The sequence below is a fragment of the Pinus tabuliformis genome, chromosome 5_2 (assembly GCF_031772625.1).
Source record: "Pinus tabuliformis cultivar Carrire ecotype Pingquan chromosome 5_2, CPIR1, whole genome shotgun sequence".
NCBI classification, from domain to species: domain Eukaryota; kingdom Viridiplantae; phylum Streptophyta; class Pinopsida; order Pinales; family Pinaceae; genus Pinus; species Pinus tabuliformis.
Window position 1 is genome coordinate 117,845,697 of NC_142306.1, and position 23,284 is coordinate 117,868,980.

The 23,284-nt window shown below is 39.8% G+C and overlaps 1 protein-coding gene across 1 annotated transcript; it reads left to right on the plus strand.

Moving 5' to 3' along the window:
- Window positions 1-3,802: 3,802 nt before the first annotated feature.
- LOC149157778 (uncharacterized) lies at window positions 3,803-4,141 on the plus strand. Its single transcript, XM_089433786.1, has one exon. It carries the CDS (start codon window positions 3,803-3,805, stop codon window positions 4,139-4,141), a length of 339 nt encoding a protein of 112 aa, XP_089289912.1.
- The last annotated feature ends 19,143 nt before the right edge of the window (window positions 4,142-23,284 follow it).

Genomic DNA, 23,284 nt, shown 5'->3' on the forward strand with positions numbered 1-23,284 from the left:
CAAGGACTTTGGAATCAATGCATAGGTGGCGAGATTCCAAATAAGGGACACAATGTTAGACTTGGGTTCGGATGTAAACATCCTACCCAAGAAAACTTGGGAGGCAATGGGGAAGCCTTAATTGAAATACTTGCTGATTCAACTAAGAATGGAAAATAAGTACTGCATACTACCCATTGGGAGGTTGGAGAACATGGAAGTTTATGTGGCAGGAGTGAAGACACACATTGAATTCGAGGTAATTGACATCACGGGGGATAAGGATGCGTATCCGACACTCCTGGGGATCAAGTGGGCCTACGAGAACTATGCTGTCATAGACCTAAAGAAAGAACTGATGATTTTTGAAGCAGACAGGCTAAGGGTGATACAAACTTTAGACACCTACCAAGGACCTAGGTTCACAGAACCAGTAGATGACAGGGACGAGCCAACAACATTAGACCAGCTATACATGCTCATAATAGGAAAGAGAGAGGACTACATAAACCATATGGTCGGGGGATTAGTTAGCTGGAGAAGTATCCAAAGCTCAAAGACCGGTTCAGAAGATGCATGGGATGCAAGGCAACAAGGTGGATGTGCACTGACAAATAGACGATGTGTGATGATAAACCGAGTAAACTGGGGAGGAATGGAGGTAAATGGCTATCCGAAGTACTATGGCCTTGAACTGACAGACACCTTCTTGGACAGATTAGACCAGGAAATCATAGAGGATCAAAGGAGTCCCTTTCTCGATATAGCCCTCATGGCAACTCCGATAAGATGGTGGAAGATGCACCACCGTGTACTGAGAGACTAGACGAGCATCACACAGGCCATGAAGGAAAGATTTTCCCAGGAGGAAGAACGTCCACAGAATAAGCGAAGATACAAGGGGGATTCAAATACCGAGGAGCACATAAAATATTGCATAACCAATTGGAAGAGCCAAGGGAATCCTGAAGGATCGATGGGTACACGGATTTATACATACCCTCGGGAATGTCCCTCGAGCTTGGTATGTCCAAGAGGAGTTCCTTCGGCAGACAACAGATTGGGATACCTTGGAGGCACAATTTGTTAGCAAATTTTCATTCAGAGGCAACGAGGAAAAATGACAGAGGCACTCCATGCAATAAAAGGGGTTTTGTTCACCCTAGAGTTGTTGGTTGAAGGAGGGCCTGACAATTTTTTTTTGCAATGTCTGTATGAAATGGAGTCGCCAGGATATGCAAACTGTGACAAGGTGGACACAGAGCCAGAGGTGGATAGGTTGGAGGGACTAAGACACCTAACCTTTAGGGAAACAGAAGGAGAGAGGGACATCCGGGAGAACCCATCAACGAAAGGTACCCACCTTTTACCAATGAAGCTGAGAAAGAAAAATGTTGGGTCAGAGGATAAGCCCAAGATGACATCGGTGGGAGACTACTGGGATGAGCAAACCACCAAAGAAATTTTCAACCTATTAAAAGAATATTAGGACCTGTTCCCAACATCAATGGTAGATATGAATGGGATAAAAGGAAATATTGGGGAAATGAAAATCATTTTGAGATTGGATGCCCGGCTGATAAAACACATACCGTATAGATTAAACCCAAGGGTGAAGGAGAAAGTTAAGAAGGAGACTGAAAAAATGTTAGAAGCAGGAATCATATTTCTAGTAGATGAAGCTGAGTGGATAAGCCCAATAGTCATACAAAACAAGAAGGATGCAACCAAAATCAGAGTGTGTGTTGATTACAGAAGCCTTAACAACACATGCGTGCATGACTTGTTCCCTGTGCTTTTCAGTGATCAAGTCCTAGACAATGTTGTGGGGAACGAAGCATATTCGTTCACAGATGGATTTTCAGGGTACTGCCAAGTGCGAATAGCGGAAGAGGATAAAAGAAAAATAAAATTCACTACTGGGTGGGGGTCCTATGCATACAATGTCATGCCATTCAGACTAAAGAATGCACCAACAGTTTTCTCAAGGATGGTCATAGCCGCATTCCGAGATTATATTCACAAATTTCTAGAAGTCTACATGGATGACTGGATAGTATACAGTCTATTGAAAAAACACACCAGCTTACTAAGAATAATGTTTGAAAGGTGCAAGCAATTGTAGATTTATTTGAACCTCAAGAAATGTATCTTTGTAGTCCCATTTGGGACTCTACTAGACCATATCGTTTGCAAGGATGGAGTATGTGTAGACCCTACAAAGGTTGCGACAATTGTCCACATGGAACCACCACGCAACATAAAACAACTAAGAGCAACTCTGGGTCATACGGGGTACTCCAGGCGGTTCATCAGGAACTATGCATCCATCACAACCCTAATGGAAAAATTGTTCAAAAGAACAGAAGATTTCACTTGGACAACGGATTGTCAGACAACCCTGAATAAATTAAAGGAAAGACTAGTAAGCGCCCCTATACTAGTGTACCCTGATTGGAACAAAATGTTCCATGTGCACATCGATGCGTCAGGGATAGTGTTGGGAGCAGTCTCAGTGCAACCAGGGGAGAAAAACATGGACCATCCAGTGTATTATGCTAGCAGAAAGATGTCTACTGTGGAAAGAAACTATACAACAACCGAGAGAGAAGCCCTGGCAATCGTTTACTCTCTACAAAATTTTAGGCACTATTTACTGGGCGCACCATTCGAATTCTTTACAGACCATTCCGCGCTTAAATACTTGGTAAACAAACCAGAATTAGAAGGAAGGATATGCTGATGACTATTGCTATTCCAGGAATTTACATTCGAGGTGGTCGTAAAGTCCATCAGACTGAACGTGGGACCAGACCACTTTTTGCAACTGGACATAGGGGAGAATGAAGGATCAATGGATGTTCGATTGCCCGATGCTGACTTATTCAGAATAGAGGCAATCCTAGACCACCCGGAAGAGATCACCACATTGTTATCAACTGGTCAATGCTTAGAAGGATACACAGAAGCACAGAGACGACACTTGGTAGTAAGGGCAATAGATTACCAGATGATCGCAGGACACCTCTACAAGATGGGCTTAGATTAAATACTGAGGCACTGCATCCTCCAGCATAAGAGGAATGAGGTCTTATGGGATTGCCATGTAGGGGTTGCAGGAGGCCATGTGGGAGGTAAAGCCACAACAAGAAAAATAATACATGCAAGACTATGGTGGCCAACTCTCCATAAAGACTCTAAAAAATTTGCTAAGACATGTGACATCTATCAAAGGGTTGAAAAGCCTTCGCAACAGGATGAGTTGTCTCTACATCTAGTCCACACAGTGCAAATATTTAGAAAATTGGCAGTAGAATTCATTGGACCCATTTCACCCCTGGCGAGGCAGTCGCAAGCAATATACATAATAACAACAATGGAATACCTCACAAGGTGGGCAGACGCAACACCCAACAAGGACTATATAGCAGAAACAACAACAAGGTTCATTTTTGAGAACATCATTTTAAGGTTTGGATGCCCAAGAAGTATCACAAGAGACCAGGGGACACATTTTCTGAACGAGACCATTGAGACTTTGCTGCAGAATTTCATGATTCAACATAACAAGAGTAGTCCATATCACCCACAAGCTAACAACACAGTAGAAGCATTTAACAAGATATTGGAGAAAGGGCTAACAAAAGTCATATCAGCCAACCGGGACAACTGGGATGAAAGAATACCCACAACTCTATGGGCATGTGGGACAACAGTAAAGAGACTCCACAAGCAAACTCCACTTCAACTTTTATATGGAATGGAAGCAGTGGTACCAACATAATTTATATTACCTAGCATGTTCATATCAAAGACCACAGGAATGACGAACAATATTGCCTTACGGGACAGACTAAGCCAGTTGATGGAGCTTGACGAAACCCGGTTTTTAGCAGAGTTTCATCAATCAGTGCAGCAGAGAAGGCAAAAAGCTTGGAATGATAGGCATATCAAGAGGAAGTCTTTTGAATTTAGGGAACATGTACTCCTATATGATAGCAGGTTCTACAAGTTCCCAGGGAAGCTGCAGATGCACCGGTTGGGTCTGTTTATGGTCACGGAAATCAGAGAGTTGGGAGTGGTAAGGCTCACGCAATTGGATGAAGTCCTATTGCATGGATGGGTGAATGGCGCATGCTTGAAGCCCTTCCACAACACATAAAAAAAAAGGAAAAGGGGGAGGAACAAAAGGTTGCGGCATAAACTTCGCATGCTGCAACCCATTTGTGGTAGGGGGAAGCAGAAAAGGGAGAGTCAGTGTTCACACATGTAATCCTAGTCAACAAGGTACATGTGGGTATGTGCTTTTCCAGAGTTTATGATCACACGAGCACCCGTCCTTTCCGCCGTGTCGGCAGTCATTTCCAAATTAAGTAACTAATAATGCAACTGTCAAGGTAGGAACCACAAAATATTTTCCCATTAAGCTTAAATTTAGTTAATAAGTAACCACATCACGGTAAAATAAATACACCATGCAGCCCACTTTGTACTTTCCCAGTCCACGTCATAGCTGTCACGTCCAAGTTGCCTGGTGGGGGAAAGGTATAGCTAGAACACATGGGAAAGTTACTGGAGTAATTAGTTGCTGAGGCCTAGTCAGTGAGGGGATGTCATGTCAGAGCCAATTACTTAATTCGCAAGAGAATGAAGGGAATTCCAGAATTCCAATTGCAAATAACAAAGGAATTACAGGTTCGCTCTGAAGAATAGGTGCAGAGACAAAGAAGCAGGAACCCTCAAGTGCAAGTCATTTATAGAAGGAGAAAGGAGATGGTGAAATGAATGGTATCAGTCCCACATGACACCTTGGATGCACAAATTGAAGTGGTCAATAATATGTATGGCAAGTATGACAAGGCGAATTTGATTGACAACAACTTTACAAATTGTTTCTAGTTCTCGACCATGAAAAAATAGGTCTATGCAGAAGAATTACAAAAGGAGGATGGCACCAGGACCTTCAGGGTCAGGGAAGAGTTTAAGGGGATACAGAGATCGACATTACTCCATTTTAGGAGTCTACCTGTGTTCGACACTCAATTTGCCGTGATGCAATGTACCAAGCTGTTGGCGAGCAGGATGCACGAAGGATCACTATGGTTGGATAAGGAGTATCCCATCCATGTGGAGGATATCAGTCACCTAACAGGGCTGGCCGAAGGAGGAAACACAGTTAGCACAACATTCCAGACAGGGGCTAAGTGAGGCAAGAAGCAGGTTGAAGATAATATTTATGCTAGATATGGGACTGAGCGGGGCGGGAGAGGAGTGAAGCTAGATATGATTAACAAGGCTGACATCAAATTTTCCTGCTACGTCAGGTAAAATAATCCTGCATTTTACAAAGAACGAATGCACTTTGGACGCAATCTCAATTGCGGAACATTGTTGCTGAGGAGAGGTGCTCAATTGGTCAGCCTTCGTTCTCAATGAGCTATTTGAAGCTTGTGAAGACGTGTACCAGCGGGGTACCAGGTTCGTGTTCAGATACCTTTTGATGTCATTGGAAATGTGGAAATGGAGGCCACTGAAGGAGAGAGAAATGGAACCCATCGTTGAAGGCCTACCACTTACACTCCGTTACGATCCATGGAAGGCATTAGGGGACCCCGACACGAAAGAGATCAATGAAATAGCTTTCAAAGACTGGTATGAGGAGATGCTGGCCACCATAAGGTCAACACAAAGGATACCTAAGGCTCTATTGAATGAATTCTCAGAAGAACTCTGGTTTCGTGCATCCCATGCACACACTTACTTGAGACCACGGTGTGTCCACCCACAAACGTTTAATATGAGACCGCAGTTTTTTTACTAATGGCTGAAGCACTACACCAAGAGGTGGGATCATGCCCAAGAGTAGCCTGTGAGATAATCGACAGGAAGAAAAAGTACCTTTTTGGAGCCTTGATGCCACAAGCACAGGGGGAGATGGGGTGGAGAGAAGTAGGAAGTGACCAGCTGAAGACGAAATCCAACCGATGGTGCTCCAAATGGAGGAGAAGATGTTCGAACTTAGATGAACAATTGCTAGCTTCAAATCAAGTGAGAGCAATTACTTGCCCAATTTCAAGGCTCTACCATGCTCTCCCCTATCATAAAAACACCATTTACCATGAAACTCCCCACAGGAGTAGTCCAAGATCCCTCCCAGCCAACGATCCCCAAACCGAAGAAAAAGCGATTTGTTCGTAGTATGGCTATCAAAAAGTTGAAAATTAGTCCACCATCTCTGATCGTCGTCCTTACTGAAGAGATCAAGAAATCAGTCCTTGCAACCACCATAGTTGAAGAGATTCCCACCACCACCTCCATTGCTTTACATCAATCGCGGGAGTCGTCCCCACACATAGCTTCCACGTCTACCACCTTGTCTGAGACACTCCCACCTGACCATTGAAGGATAACTATGGAAGCAGAAGTTTAGTCAGTTGAGTGGGTAGAAGACACCACTCCTACCAGTGGAACGCAACCAACAAAACTTACATCATCGATGCTCAGGTTGGACCCACCAGAAGGGGGAAATCTACATGCCATTTTGGAGGAGGAGAGGGTTGAACCGTACTTTCCACCTTTCCCTGTAAGGCTCACAATGCTCCCGAACCCTAGCATCATTCTGCCCACTCCACAATTCACCCCACTGTCACAGCAAGCCCATTCGCCGCCTCCCACTCTGAAAAATCCATTTCCAATGGCCTACCTCTACAACAGTAGTTCCCATAACCTAGTACAATGCAAGCCGATACGCTCCAGCGCTGGTCATCGGCACAATTAATTTCATTTATTCAGTAAGCAATGCACAAGGTCGAAAGGATCCATGAGGATCTGGCCAAGGAACATGAACAACAGGTAAGACAGTTACAGGAGGTGACAAAAGAGCATGATCACCTGTGGCAAGCAAATATGAAATTGGAAGCCCAGGTCGATCAAGTCATGCAACGATTCAGGTCACTATGGCCTACCATCATAGATGAAAATGGAGAAGCACCGGTGGACATGGCTACCTGCACCCTGGTCAGCTGCTGCGACCATATCCAGGGGACATGTTCGAACCTGGTAGCTACCAATGCCGAGATGAAGAGGAAGCTGGAGATGGTGAGGTCAACACTACTAGACCTAGTGGAAATCTACACGAGGACGATCAAGGAAAAAGTCATGGAAATGGAAGCAATGAAACAAGCCTTAGCCTATGCCCTTGCTAATGGACATGCTCTAATGAACAAGGTCCATGACTGGTCCGACACTCTGGCGCTGAAGAACCACTTGGTCTAGCCCCTTAGGGAAAAATAAAGACCCTATTTGCTAGCACAAAATATTGTACAAACGTCGCCCAGTTGCAATAGATTAATGAACAAATTGACACCATTCAGGCCCAGGTTGATCATATTGAAGAGGAGTTGGAAAAGATGAAGAAGGTAATCAGAGACTTGCAGCGACCGGTCCAGATGCAGGTGTTGCTTTTCAAGGAAGTATGTGACTCCAGTGGATAGCAATGGAGTGACCTGCAAATCCAGCGGCCAACTGAACTAACATCGAACTCGACTAAAGAATTCACTCAAGATGCTGACGCAGTCCTCGCCCGATGGGACACGACCATTCAAACATACAAAGAATTCAAGCAACAGACCACAGCCACTGTTCCAGAGTTGGGGCCTTCATTTGGAACGGGGGAACCTCAAGGGCAAGAAAGCGTAACAGAGATAGATGCCACTCTGCAAGCAATAATCGAGGTAGAAGAAGCACCAGCACGATATAGTAGAGCAACGCAGTTAATAGTGCATTCCCCACTTGTACAACACATGGAAGTACCAGCAGGAACGACCGAGGTAAAAATGAATTAACTAGGGGACGAGTCAAAGCATTGTGGTCGGGGCCTATTGGGGCCTTCATTTGATTTTGAAAAGGTTTTGACCAATTTTGGCTGACTGAAGGATGAGAAGGAAACAGGTGGCAGCAACGGTTGGCTGGAGGAACAAGCAGTTGCAGGAGAGTTCCGGCAAGGTAGCAGCAGAAGGAAAAGGGAGATGAGGGGGCAGAAAGGTGCAAGAGTAGCCGAGGGGAAGAGCAGCCAAGCAGGAACTGGAAGTCTAGGCAGCAGAAAAGAGTATAAAAGGAAAGGGTAAGGTTGTGGGAGCAGGCGGGAGGACATCTAGTTGCGGTAGATGGATAGCCGAGTGTAGGAGTCTGGTAGGCATGGGCCTTGAAGCTAAACCGAACCCATGGAGCTAAGCCGGGTATTCCTTGTAGCTGGTTACGACGAACACTGAATTTATATTGTAATGTTTACTATTAAGTTAATATAAAGCATGACTAGACTGGTTGCGAACTTGACGTGTATGAGACCCTTCTGTGGGATGAATCTCTAAGTTTTTTAATGTTCCATCAAATGCATGTAATCTATAGTTCTAGTATTATCTCTGTTATGATGTTATATATACTTTATGCATAATGAATATATATCTGTGATCGAATGAAATCGGCTAATGCTTCCTGGACTCCACGCTGAACCTTTCTCCCTTTTGGTCGCGGCATGCCTCGGGTGAGACTCCTTGTCCTTTTGGGTGAGGTGAAAATTCTGGCATTGTCCTAGACTACAACTAACCATTGTTGGCCCTCTATGCCTGAACCCAGGGTCTTTTCCCCTTCATGACTCTTTCGAGCCAAAAAAGTGATTCAGGATCGAGGGTGCACCTAGCCCTTTTGTAGTTGAGTCAGAACCTTTCCTCATAATATTCCAAAGATTCATCATCCCGAGGACATTCTAAAAATTTCCTCTTTGGTATCTTTGGACCTGCAATAGTCCCTATACTTATTGTTGAAGGCTTTATGCATCTGAGCCCAGGCGGTGATGTTGTCCCCAGGTAACCCCATGAACTAGTGTAAGGCTGCATCTTTGAGGGTGTATGGAAACAATTTCAACTTTTGGTCATCAAAGGTGTAATCATAAGTTCGGAATATGACAACAAACTCAAACAAAAAGGTATCTGGGTCCTCTGAAGTCAAGCCATGGAAATGAGGAAGGGAAGAGGGGATTATGTTTTTCATCCTAGCATCTCCATTAGTTTCTCTGATGGGAAAAGTGCCCTCAACTCTATTTTCAACTCCTTCTATGTCTTCAATCCCATTTCTATTTTCAGCCATGGTGTAGGTTGGTGGAATGGTCTCTTCTTCTTCTTCCCCAATAGGCTCTTCAAAGATCTCTAGTTGTTCACCTAATGGGTCCTCTAGCTCACAACCACCAAAGAAGAGGGAATGTTGGCTATTAGATGCCATGGGGTTATTTGGAAAAACATTTCCTAAGTTTTCTCTACTCCTATGAGGCATGAAATGAATTTATTTTTTTCTTTTAGGGTCTTTTTCAGAATGACTTGCAGAATGGAAAGAAAACAAAGTTTTGCAACTATTTTCTGAATGGAACTACTTGCGGAATTGGAAATAAAGAGAATATTGCAACTATTTGTTGAATGGAACTACTTTGCAAAATTGGAAAGAAAGCAAAGATTGCAACTATTTGCTGAATGCAAAAAAAAAGAAAGTAGAAATCACATATACTTAGACACCTCCCCGACAACGGTGCCAAAAAGTGATGAGCACCAGTATTGCAACAGGAATGTTGCAACTTCTAGGGCTACCAAATTTACTTCATCAACCTGGGGTTCGTACAAACTTGGAGGTGACCGTGTTGTATACATAATAGATGTAATGGTCCAATCTTGTCACTTTTAAACTGGGGCAATAGATCACTAGAGTTTTTCAAACCATTCTTCTATTGACTAGAAGGAGTCTGACTACCAAATGGCAAGGGGAAAATTATTCTTAATACAAAAAGGGAAAGCTACCTACTCTAGGAAATGAAAGTGATGAATTGGAAGGTGCTATAAAGTGACATGAAATCATCTAGCTAAGCATCTACACATTTTGCTTGCAAAAGAGACCTAACTTAACCTTGTATATAACCCCGACAACAGTGCCAAAAAGTGATGAGCACCAGTATTGCAACAGGAATGTTGCAACTTCTAGGGCTACCAAATTTACTTCATCAACCTAGGGTTCGTACAATCTTGGAAGTGACCGTGTTGTATACAAAGTTGATGTAATGGTCCAATCTTGTCACTTTTAAACTGGGGCAATAGATCACTAGAGTTTTTCAAACCATTCTTCTATTGACTAAAAGGAGTCTGACTACCAAATGGCAAGGGGAAAATTATTCTTAATACAAAAATGGAAAGCTACCTACTCTAGGAAATGAAAGTGATGAATTGGAAGGTGCTATAAAGTGACATGAAATCATCTAGCTAAGCATCTACACATTTTGCTTGCAAAAGAGACCTAACTTAACCTTGTATATAACATCTAGTTATCTGGACTAACTGAGCATGTAATTTTATCTAAGAACTACTGTGACTACTACATGCATGTGCTAACTTAGAAATTGTAGAAAAAACCCTTTTGATTTTCAGTTTTATGAATGCAAATGCTAATTTAACCAATTTGTTCTTTGGCAGGGGAGACAGGTATGGAGGAACATGTCTAGAATAGTGTCAAGGGTATGGAAACCAGGTGTAGGCATAACCTAAACTCATATGACCATTTCTTCTCAATTCGAGCTTAAATGGGCTGCTACAGGGTTTCCTGTAGTACTATAGGATGTCCTAGTTCTATTACAGGATGCCCTGTTTTACTACAGGAAACAGGCCGAAAGCTTATAAGGAGGTAGGAAAGGTATAATGAAGTATGGGAAATGTGTTTGATGGGAAAATAAGGCATAGAGGAGGTGCACACTACCCAAGGCTCAGTTAAATGCTTCAAGATGGTTGGACTTGCTCAAGGAAAATGTCCACTTTGCTTACAAAACAAGAATTCGGATTAGGGTTTGGTGGAATTTGGCAGCGTAGGTGGAGAAGACTTGGATGAGGTGAATGAGATGAGGTCTCCCTGCAGATTAGAAGCTCCTGCAAAAACATACACTCTTTTCTTCATTTATGCACAACTTCATTTATACATGGACAAGATGAGTTGAATGTAGGAAAAACAGAGTTATTAGTAGCTAATGGCTAAGTTTATGAATGGAACTGCTTCTAAACCATATAAAACTCATGAGATCAAAATTACAATTGCAGATACTTCTAAGAAATTTAGAGACAATGATTTATTCAACAAGAAATCCTAAGTTATGCAGTGCTCACACAATAAATCTATTTTTGGGCTGTGTGAATGGAACCCTCAACCCATGATCCCATAAGGGAGATGAGGCAAACGCCGCTATAACAAGATTTTCTGAAGTGTTTACAGTCACTATTGTACCACTGATTTATCTATCCACAAATGGAAGCAAACTAGCTAATCATCCAAATACTTGCGGATTAAACAAAACCAAAATCACTTCAGTAGCTAACTATGAATGTAATCTAAGCATATATGTACAGAAAGAGGAACCTCTACTACTAGGGTTAGTCCCTAACCTAAGAGATTCATCCCTCTGAGTCAACTTAGTGCTGGATCAAGGGAATGCTTTTCATTTTCATTAAAATATAAAAAATACATAAGAGTTATCAGTCGCAATTTCTTAGCTCGAAAATGCCTCTTAGCTACAACCAAAAAAAAAATTGAATCCTAATGAGGATCTAGGCCTTCTTATTTATACCATTGAAGCTACCAACAAATTCCTTAAATTTAGGGAGGCTTTGCTCCCAACTCGAGATCAACTTGTCTTCAAATATCACTGGCTTGGCTGCTAATGACCTCGGTGGCTTGGCTTCTTGTAAGTCTGAGCTGATGAGATCTGGTGGAGGAATCTTTGAGTGAGTGAGGAGTTAAGGAGGGAGATCTAATCTCATAAAATCAGTCTTTCTTGTCTACTTTGAGTTCCTGCACTTAAATTAGCCAAAATTGCTCCAAATCCTACAATTATTGCACATTAGGCCACATGACATAACATCTCATCTTAACCCTTCTCACTAAGAAAAATATAATAAAACATGTAAAGAAATTTGAGAAAAGTTTATTTTAATAAGATGGAGAGTGGCATTAAGGTCCATGTAATTTACTTATTGATGAGCCTCATCACAAGGTCTATTCTTGGTTGGATGATACAACAAAGGTCTATTAAGGAGGTAATCAAACACAACAGCCAAGGAAACCATAAAGGGAATTCTCCATTTCCCATCGGAGTCGCCAATTTATTATACAAGATTTAGAATTGTGGAAAAAAGTATCTCCCCTAGGTCGGTGGCTAACCTAGAACAACAGAGAGACAAGGAATTGAACGATTTTCCTTAAAATAAATAGATGAAAGAGTGAGGCCTACCTCGAATCCTTCGCACACTTCACTCCTTCTTTAGCTTGGAAGCTCCAATTCCAGCTCCGAACGCCAAAATTAGAACCTTCACAGTAAAACAACACAAGCCAAGAAACTACGAGATCTATGCAGTATCATCTAAGTAGTTCATTCAATAGATCAACATGGTATTGAAATATATTAAATAATAACATCACATATAGGAAAACAATGAATTCTTTGCATTTATATAAATGGAAGGAGATTACAACCATAAGTAGCCATTGATCTTGTAAAATAGCTCCTCCAAGTTGTTGACTTGTCCTTTCCTTCTCACAATTTTCACCTCCAATCACCCTAAATGCATGAGATGATAAGCACTCACCACATCAACATAAGGGCAAAATCACTCTCCAAAAACCAACCAAAATCTAACCAGGTGCTTGTGGAATGAGGTAAATATATAGGAAGGAGAGGTAGTTCTTGAATTCTTATCCATTTACCTTTATAGACTTGAGATCCACCTTTGATGGAGGGATAGGATCAAAGGATAAGTGTTGAAAAATCCAAAGTAGGGAAGGCTAGGATCCGAATGTTTTATCCAAGGTAAGTAGTTAAAACAACTTCCGAAAACTCCTAGAAGAGGAAGCTTTCGAAATCCTGATCATTCTCTCAGATTTCTAAAACTGATCTGTTATTGAATGTTAGTTTTGCTGTGCTAATTTCAATTACAGATTTATAAACAAATACTTGTTTGTTTCTTCCTATGCATAGGTTTCCATAGGTTGCTTGTGAATGTAAACAGGTAATTTTGACCAAGTTTTAATGTGACATTCATGAGCAAAATAGCATAAAAGAACAATGCTGAACAAAAACAACAAAAAGTACAACAAACCATCAATTGAACACTTAACACAGTGTTTTGATGAAGGAGTTCACCCCTCCTAGGGTACATCGCCTTGGTCCATATTCCATGGCTTGGGCACCTGTATAAGCTCAATATGGAAAAAAATTTACAAAGCTATACTACTCCTGATACCTATTCCAGTGTGTTCAGAATATCGAAATTAGTTAGGAACACCTTTTCTTGAGCTCAATTTGGTCGAAAAATGCTCCAGTTATGACTCTTATTGTCTTTCCCTAGAAAAGCTCCTCTAAAACTAGAGGAACTGCAGCTAACTCCACTAAACTGGAGTTTCCACCGAATTAGGGGGCTCTGCCAAAATCACCGCCGAGTTAAACTGAAAGTTTAATTAATGTTAAACTGGTTTAATTAATCAATAATCCGTGATTAACACCAAACCTGCTCAGTTATGGCTAACCGTAACCCCGCCAGATTGGAGGAGCAGATACATGGTGTATTTAATGTTAACAGTCATGGTTTATCACGTTGTCCACCGTTTGGATAAACTACAACCATTTTCTTTCAGAGCGTTCACATGTATGCGGTGAATATTGATGGTTTGGTGTTGTCTGCCAATTGTTAACTTTTAATGTCACCGTTGGCGCATTCACATGGGGAGGGATGGCCCTTCTAACTGCCAACTCCAAAACAATTAAACTATAAATATATATATGGTGCACTATATTGGTTAAGTAACATGTGATGGTGTAGTGGTATGGCATGGAGTTTGTGGAGAGGAGGTCGCGGGTTCAAACCTCGATGCCTCCATAAAATTTTGTTCGATTGCGCCCAGCTTGGTCCTTTGGGGAGGGACACGTGGTAGCCTTTGGGCTTGCCACTTGTCCCCTCCTCATTGGACCACCTTCAACCTATGAAAACACGCTACGTACCAAACTTGATAACCAACCACAACGTGAAACTTGTTGCAACCTTACTAGATGTTGATCGTCCATTGACCTTGTCCAGTCACCTGTGACGTCAGCAGTACAGACTGCTGACTGTGCAGTGACTGGGCATTTTTTTTGCAAAATTTCTTCTATTTGGTAAAGCGAATAGAACTCAATAACTTACTCATATGAACTTGGTTTCTAGTGAAACGAGTTGCGTTAGGATGTTTTTCCCGAGATGGATGTGGTCTTTTAGGTTTTGAGCCATTCTGAGAACTTTTATTTTTGAGTTAAATAATGAGTGATCATTCCTCCCCACTAGAAGCCTTTTGAACCCCAAAGATACTATCAATTGTTCAGCAGGTGAGGGTACAACTCCCTCACCTTCTCGATCTGCAACCATTTGACTTTATAAGGCTTTTGTCCCTTGACTCCCAATCTAAGGTATTCGACATTCACTCTCTTTGAAGTTCTGGTTCTTCTGTCAAGTATGAGAACTTGCTAAAGTTCATCAAGATATTCTGGCGAGAAATCATCTATTGAGGGAAAATGAACATGCTCTCCTTGATCATCAATTAAAGGAGGCTCAAACAATCTCAAATTATCAACATTAACAATAGAGTATATTTGCATATAAGGAGGAAAATCAAGCTTAAATGCATCGTTACCAATCTTTTATAGAATTTTAAAAAGACCATGACAGATTGTCTTAAGATTTTTACCTTCCCCTTGAAGTCTCTCTTTGCTAATATATAACAAAACTTTGTCTCCAACTTGAAATTTGTAATCAATGAGGTGTTTTTCATGCCTTGACTTGTAGCTACTTTGACTCTTCTTAAGTTGTTCCTGCATTGTGTGATGTATCAACTGAATTTTCTCTTTGAACTTCCTTGCCTTATCGATGTCGATGTGACCATTGATGGAGACATCTTTCTCAAAGATGAGTTCCAATGCCAATCTTGGCAAGTAATCAAAACATGCCTCCAAAGGCAATGTGTTTGTGGAAGAATGCTTTGCCCTGTTGTATGCATGCTGTATGCAATGCAACTGTTCATGCCACAACTTGGGATGTTTGCTGCAATATACTCTAAGAAGATGAATCACTGTTTTGTTGACCACCTCGGTTTGTCCATTTGTTTGCGGATGAAAGGTTGTACTCTTCTTCAACTTTGTGTCCATCATGTCCCACAATTTTGACCAAAACTTCCCAACAAATCGAGAATCTCGATCACTTACAATGGAAGTAGGAAGACCAAAATGAACCCAAATGTTTTGGAAGAAAACATGAGCTATTTGTTCAGCTGTAATTTGCTTTTTACATGGTGTTAGTATGCACATTTTGCTGAACCTGTCTACAACTACATACAAGTAATCATGACCTTTCCTTAACAATGGAAGACCTCCTACAAAATCCATTGAAATACTCTCCCATGGACGTGAAGGTACCAGAAGTGGAGTGTACAATCCTAGTTTCCTATTACTAGGCTTACTTGTTGCACGAAAAGAACATCCTCTTATGAAACGAGATACATTATCAAACATGCGTGGCCAATAACAATACCTTTGGAGATTCGCTACTGTCTTACCTACACCAAAGTGTCCAACAATCAATGAAATGTGCACCTCCCTTATGATACTATTTCTTTCTCCCTGTGGAATACATAAATTGCCCAAGTGATACAACAAACTGTTATGTACATGATAATCCAGCTCTTCAATTTGGTTTCCTTGACTCAAGCTTTCATACACATCTTGAAAGTCATTATCATATGCATATTTCTCAATGTAACTTTCATGCAAAACAGAATTATGATTGAGTAAAATAGATGAATTTACTATAAGCCTTGAAAGCATTTCAGCTACCTTATTGTAGATTCCCTTTTTGTACTTGATAACGAAATGAAATTGTTATAGAAAAGCCATCCATCTGAAGTGTCGTGACTGCTGCAACTTTGACTGTGATCGTAAGTACTGCAATGGTTGATGGTCGATATGGATAATGGTCTCCTTCCCCATAAAGAGTGTTTCCATTTTTCGACACTTTGTATCAATGCATAAAGTTCTTTGTCATAAGTGGGATAGTTATTTACAACTCCATTAAAATTTCAAAATGAAATGAAATGAGCTTACCGTGCTGCATAAGAACTGCTCCCATGGCGTAATCACTAGCATCCGTTTGAATCTCAAATGATTGTCTAAGATCCGAAAGAGCCAATACCAGTGCTAAACTGATATTTTGCTTCAAAGCATCAAATTATTTCTATTGTACAACTCCCCAATGGAAGACTTTCTTGACACTAGTCAATGCATGTAATGGAGCTGCAATGGAAGAAAAATTAGCAATAAATTTCCTCCAATATTGTGCTGCCCCTAAAAATCTTCTTATCTTTGTAATTGTATTGGGCTTGGGCCAGTTCAGAATGACCTCAACTTTGGAGGGGTCTATATTCAGTTCACCTCCTCCAACAATATGTCCCAAATGCACTAAAGAAGTCTTTCCAAATTCACACTTCGACATATTTAAAAACAATTGTTCTTTTCTCAAGACATTGTTAGGTCCCTATACTACTAGTGTAACCCCTTATTGTTATTAGTACAACCCTATTATTATATTGTTGTGCCCATGTAGTCCCCATATTGTTATTATTGTTCCCCATAGAAGCCCACTATTATTATTATTGTGCCCTTACATTATTATTATTATGTCGACTCTGATTATATTATGACCCCTTAGACTCCTATATATAGAAAGGAGGTCTTGTCATTTGTATCATCCAAGAATTGTTCATTTGTGTAATGTAAAGGAGGTTTCCCCCTCAAAGAGGCTGATTTCTAAGGCGTTCATCTATCTTTTATATCTTTTTGTGAGCTGGCTTCATAACATTTGGTATCAAAGGTTTGGATTCTAGGGTTTTGCTGCTCCAAACAGGTCATCGTGGCATTTTCACTATAACTTTTCTTTCTGTGACATTTTAGAAGCTAAAAAAAAAAACCCATTTGAGACGAAATCTTGTTGAACCTCGGGTCTGAATTTCAAATCTTTTCTCACTATATTTTAGGATATATAATTTGAGCAAGTTAGGGTTTTTGCAAGCTCTATAATTTCATCTAAAGCAAGCCATCGTGGAATTTTCACTATAACGTTTTTGCTACGAAGTTTCAAAACTTAAAACCAAAACCCATTTGAGAAGAATTCTGTCTGAACCTCGGGTCCGAATTTCAGATCTTGTCTCTCTATATTTTCGGATATATGATCTGAGGAATTTAGAGTTTTTGCAGACTCCCGAATTACATCCTAAACCGGTGACCTTGGGAAAATTGTCATAGCTTTATCTCTAAGTATCTGATTGAAATTTCGTAAGAAGTTACAAAAAGAGGACTGACTGTATTTTGTTTGGGTATAATTTTCAGAACCTAAGGTTGAAATAATGACATGTGGCACGTCGTACAAGTTCACTCTACTGAACTAGTCTATAATTAGGTCATCGCGGGATATTGGGAATAAATCTTTCTTCATGAATCCAATTGCAATTAGACTTGCGGAGTTAGAAAGAGGACTCAGAGTGCTTTTACAGACCACAATTTCAGAACTTAAATATCTAAAAGTACAGAGTTACACTCGATTCAAGATCAAGCGCCTAAAATCAAGAAAAAGTGAGATGAGGAAGTTTGATGGCAAGGATCCGGTAAATTGGATACTATAGATGGAGAAATATTTTGATCTACATGGTGTACCACTATTAAAAAAGGTACGTATTGCATCTAATTATTTAGAATTGAATCAATTTTTATGGTATAAAGGGCTTTGTTCTCATAAACCACTTGTCACATGGTCAATTTTCACGGAGGAAATGATAACACATTATGAGGATACAAAGAGAAACACCTTCTTTAGCTAATTGATAGATCTAAAAAAAAAGGGTTCAATGGAAGAGCATATTGAGGACTTCCAAAAATTGAATATAAGGGTAAATGATATTCTAGATAAGAAAATGGTTGATGTCTTCATAGGGACTTTAAAGGATAACACTCAACACGAGGTTCGTCTTTGGGAACCTGATTCATTGGAGAAGGCATTCAGGTTGGCAAGAAAAATTGAAAGTGAAATTATGGAAACAAGGAATCCCACCACTCATGACAATAATTATGGAAGTGTTTGTTCTCCTAGCCTTCCACAACCTACAAGGTTTACACCACAACAATTGGAAGAAAAAAGAGAAAAAGGGCTTTGTTACAATTGTGATAGAAAATACACTAAAGGTCATAAGTGTGCTAAGAAGAAATTATTTTACATAGATTATGGAGAGGAGGAAGAAAAGGACCAAGAAGCATCAAAATAAGAGGATATACACTAGAAACCCACCCTAGAGAAAGAAGAAATGAATCCGACCATATCTTGTAAAGCATTGGAAAGAATTACCACTCCTCAAACTCTCAAGATAGAAGGACATATCAAGAAGAAAAAGGTTCAAGAAGTGAAAGATCACATCGATAAAGAAGAAATGAATCTGACCATATCTTGTAATGCACTGGCCAGAATTACCACTCCTCAAATTATCAATATAGAAGGACATATCAAGAAGAAAAATGTTCAAGAAGTGAAAGATCACATCAAGCATCAAGAAATGAATCCGACCATATCTTGTAATGCATTGGAAGAAATTACCACTCCTCAAACTATCAAGATATAAGGATATATCAAGAAGAAAAAGGTAATAGTGTTGATTGATTCGGGCAGTACCCATAATTTTATTTATTGTAAGATAACCAAGGAATTGAATTGCTTCCTATATATAGCACCAGAATGTCAGGTGATGGTTGCAAGTGGAGGAACCATAAATTGCTCTGGAAAGTGCCATAATATCAAGCTATCCATGGGAGAATATGTATTGAATAACCCAATGCTTTCCATTCCAATGGGTGGTGCTGATGTTTTACTAGGAGTCCAATGGCTACAATCTTTGGGTACGATAACTTTTAATTTTCAATAACTTTTCTTGAAATTTTTTTGGGAAGGAAAGGAAGTTGAATTGAGGGGTATCAAAGGGAAACTGAGAAAGATATCAACTCTAATAGCATGAAAAAACTTCTAAATAAAGAACAACAAGGCGTAATTTCACAATTATGTTCACTAGAGGATCCCACATCAAAATCATGTATTTCTCCAGATCTCAAAAACGTTTTGAACAATCATTCCAAGGTATTTGAGACTCCCAAAGGCCTCCCACCTATTTGTGATCATGATCATTCTATTCATTTGATTCCAGGAAGTGTTCCTCCAAACATCAGGCCTTAAAAATATCCATATGCCCAAAGGAGTGGGAACTCATTCAAAAGTTGCAGAAGATCCCAGTTCAAACAATATTGTGAGAACTTGACAAGGAAGGAAAAATCATAATGGAACCTAAAGTAGTCACAGAACTAAGAAATCGAAAGCTACGAAATAGATCAATTTCAGAGCATCTCATCAAGTGGAAGAAATTACCCGCTGAAGATTCCACATGGGAGGACAAGAATTTATACAGAAGCATGAAGAACTACTCAAGCGTTGAGGAAAACACTTTTTGAAGGAGAGGGGCATGTTAGGTTCCTATACTACTAGTGTAACCCCTTATTGTTATTAGTACAACCCCCTTATTATATTGTTGTGCCCATGTAGTCCCCATATTGTTATTATTGTGCCCCATAGAAGCCCACTATTGTTATTATTGTGCCCTTACATTATTATTATTATATCGACTATGATTACATTATGACCCCTTAGACTCCTATATATAGAAAGGAGGTCTTGTCATTTGTATCATCCAAGAATTGTTCATTTGTGTAATGTAAAGGAAGTTCGCCCCTCGAAGAGGCTGATTTCTAAGGTGTTCATATATCTTTTCTATCTTTTTGTGAGGTGGTTTCATAACAGACATCAAGTACTTTGTTTACATGCATGACATGTTCATATATGGACTTGCTGAATATGAGAATATCATCTAAGTAAACAATGACAAAGTCATCTAGAAATGGTCTCAATACATCATTCTTAACTCTCATGAAAGTAGTTGGAGCATTTGTAAGGCAAAAAGGCATAACAAGCCACTCAAACAATCCTTGTTTAGTTTTAAATGTTGTTTTCCAAATATCCTCTTCAACTATTCTAACTTGATCATAACCACTTCAAAAGTCCAACTTAGTGAAATAATTTGCATACCTCAATTGATCAAGAAAATTATCAATTCTTGGGAGTGGATAACGATTGTTTACCGCGATTTTGTTTAGTGCATGAAAATCCACACACATGTGCCAAGTCCCATCCTTCTTTGGCACCAAAACAATGAGGAAACCACATGGTGAAGTAGATGGGCGTATGATACCTTTTTTAAACAATTATTGAATTTGCTTCTTGATTTCCATGCTATTCAAAATCGACATGTGATACATGCCAATGTTTGGAAGTGGAAAATTCTACTGCAGCCGTATCTCATGCTGAATTCCCCTCTTGGGAGGTAACCCCTTTTGTTCCTGAAACATCTCTCCATGCTTTCTTACCACATCAAACAGATTAGATTTCAATTTGTCATAACAACCTTCAAAATATTCATAATCAATATCATTATTTTTCTTGATCATGACACAAAATTTTTACTTGCATTTAATAGTCTCTTCATCTGCCCTGCATTAACCAAAGAAATGTTCAGCTTTTTGTGATGGGCTCTCACAGTGTACTCCATCCCATTCTTGAGCAATAAGTATTTGTTTTCATGGCGATAAAATAATGCTTTCCTATCATACAAATAAGGACTACCCAAAATGATTCCTGATATGTCAAGTGGAACTACATCTAACTCAACTTCATCAATGAACTCGTCAGTAATGGCGAACTTGAATAAGCACTTCCTTGTAACCTGTAAATTTGCATTATTGACTATCCAATCCAATGGATATGGCTTATGATGATGTATAGTTTCAAGGTTAAGATTTTTGACCAAGTCTTCTGAAATTAAGTTTGATTGTGACCCACTATCGAATAATGCATCAATATTTGTATGATTTGAAATTACCCTTACATGAAACAACTCTATTCTTGATTCTTCATTTGGAGTGTTGTTTTGACTGTGTGAGGAACTAGTTCTTACAACAAATTCTTTTCCTTTTGTAACCATGGCTGAAATCTTTGTCTCATCACCAAAATCTGATCCAAGGTCATGTTGTGTGGCAGCGTTTGTCTTTTATTTTCCCTTATTGTTTTGTTTCTTAGGCCTTAGTTCAGGATGCAATTTCCAACAATGGGCTTCATCATGCACAACTTTGGAACAATGTTGGCATATGGTTTTCTCCCCTTCTTTCTTCAGACTTGCTTTATTCTTTCCCTTCCATTTTCCTCGCTTCTCTTTCTCCTTACCCTTGAAAGGCTTCTTCTTACTACCCTCTTCCTAAATGTTCTTTCCCCTTGCTTCAAGGTGCGTGGCTTGCACACATACCTCATCCAAATTGCTTGGATTGAACATAAGGATAATATGTTTCAAATAGGAATGTAGACCCCCAATATATTTCAATAGTGTATCTTGGGAATTAAAATTTACTGCTAATAACAAAGCCCTCTTTCTAAACTCCTGGGTATAATCTTGGACCATTTGGACTTTGAGTTACCTAAAATTATACCAACTCATAATGGATTTTTGCATATAGGCTAAAGGGTAAATTTGTCTTTTAATTGCATAAACAAATTCAACCCAAGAAATGGATACCTTACCATGAATTCACATTTCCTCTTGAGTCTTTTCCAGACTAATGCTTCTCCTTCTAGCCTCAATGAAGCCAACTAGATCTTTATATCATCTTCTTGAAGGTTCTGAATTCTGCAGTATACCTCCAATTGTTGAATCCAATTGTCTAACTTTTCTGCATTCACCTCACCATTGTACATGGAAAGTTCAAACCTAATGTCCAATATGAGTAAGGGAGTTTTTCTTTTGGGGTTTGGGAACGAGTATGGACAATTTTGGTGGTGGAAGTGGAAGATGTTGTTGTTTGAGATGTCAAGGATGATGAAGATGATGAAGAAGATGAAGATGGTGGCTCTCCTCCAATACCCTTTGAATCCTTCTTATCATCTTTTTTATCTCCTGAGCTTCCTTCTACATGTGGAGGCTTAGAACTCTCTCCATCCATTGTAGTGTTCCTCTCTTCATAGAGGACTCTAACCATATCAGTCAAGTCATAGAAAGATTTCTTGAATGCTTCCTCTTCTGAAAGACCTTTAGTCTCTCTTGCTCTTGACATGATGGCTATTGATTCAGGCTCAGTTTCTGATATTGCTTGTACCTCTTCAATCTCAATTGAAGGCAAAACTTGAGGTGTTTCAAGTGCAGCTGGAATTGGAACTTTGGGTGGAGATTGTGGCCTAGTGGCTCTTCTTCTTCTAGGCATTAACTCAGGAGTTGCAACCAACAATTTCCCTTCTCCTCTATTCAACTTTAACCTTGTAAGAATCACAATTTTGCAACCATTAAAACCCCACTTGCACAAAACTCAAGCACTCAAGAAAATAAACCTTTGATCTGATACCGACTTGATGTGTTATTGAATGTTAGTTTTACTGTGCTAATTTCAATTACATATTTATAAACAAATACTTGTCCATTTCTTCCGGTGCATAGATTTCCTTAGGTTGTTTACGAATGTAAACATGTAATTTTGATCAAGTTTTAATGTGAAATTCATGATAAAAATAGCATAAAAGAACAATGTTGAACAATAACAACAAAAAGTACAGAAAACCATCAGTTGAACACTTAAGTGTTTTGATGAAGGAGTTTACCCCTCCTGGGCTACATCTCCTTGGTCTAGCTTCCATTGCTTGGGCCTTTGTATTAGATCAATATGGAAAAAAAATGATGTTTACAAAGCTCTACTACTCTTGATACCTATTCCAATGTGATCATAATGTCGAAATTAGTTAGGAACACATTTTCCTGAGATCAATTTGGTCGAAAAATGCTCCAGTTATGACTCTAATTGTCTTTCCCTAGAAAAGCTCCTCTAAAATTGGAGGAACTCGAAGAAACTCCACTAAACTGGAGTTTCCATTAAATTAGGGGGCTCTTCCAAAATCACTGCCGAGTTAAACTGGTTTAATTAATCAGTAGTCCATGATTAGTGCTAAACCTGCGCAGTTATGGCTAACCGTAACCCCGACGGATCGGAGGAGCGGACACATGGTGGATTTAATGTTAACGGTCATGG

Bases quoted from the DNA above. Each gene is read 5' to 3' on its own strand.
- LOC149157778 (XM_089433786.1), top strand. From the start codon at position 3,803: ATGACGAACAATATTGCCTTACGGGACAGACTAAGCCAGTTGATGGAG.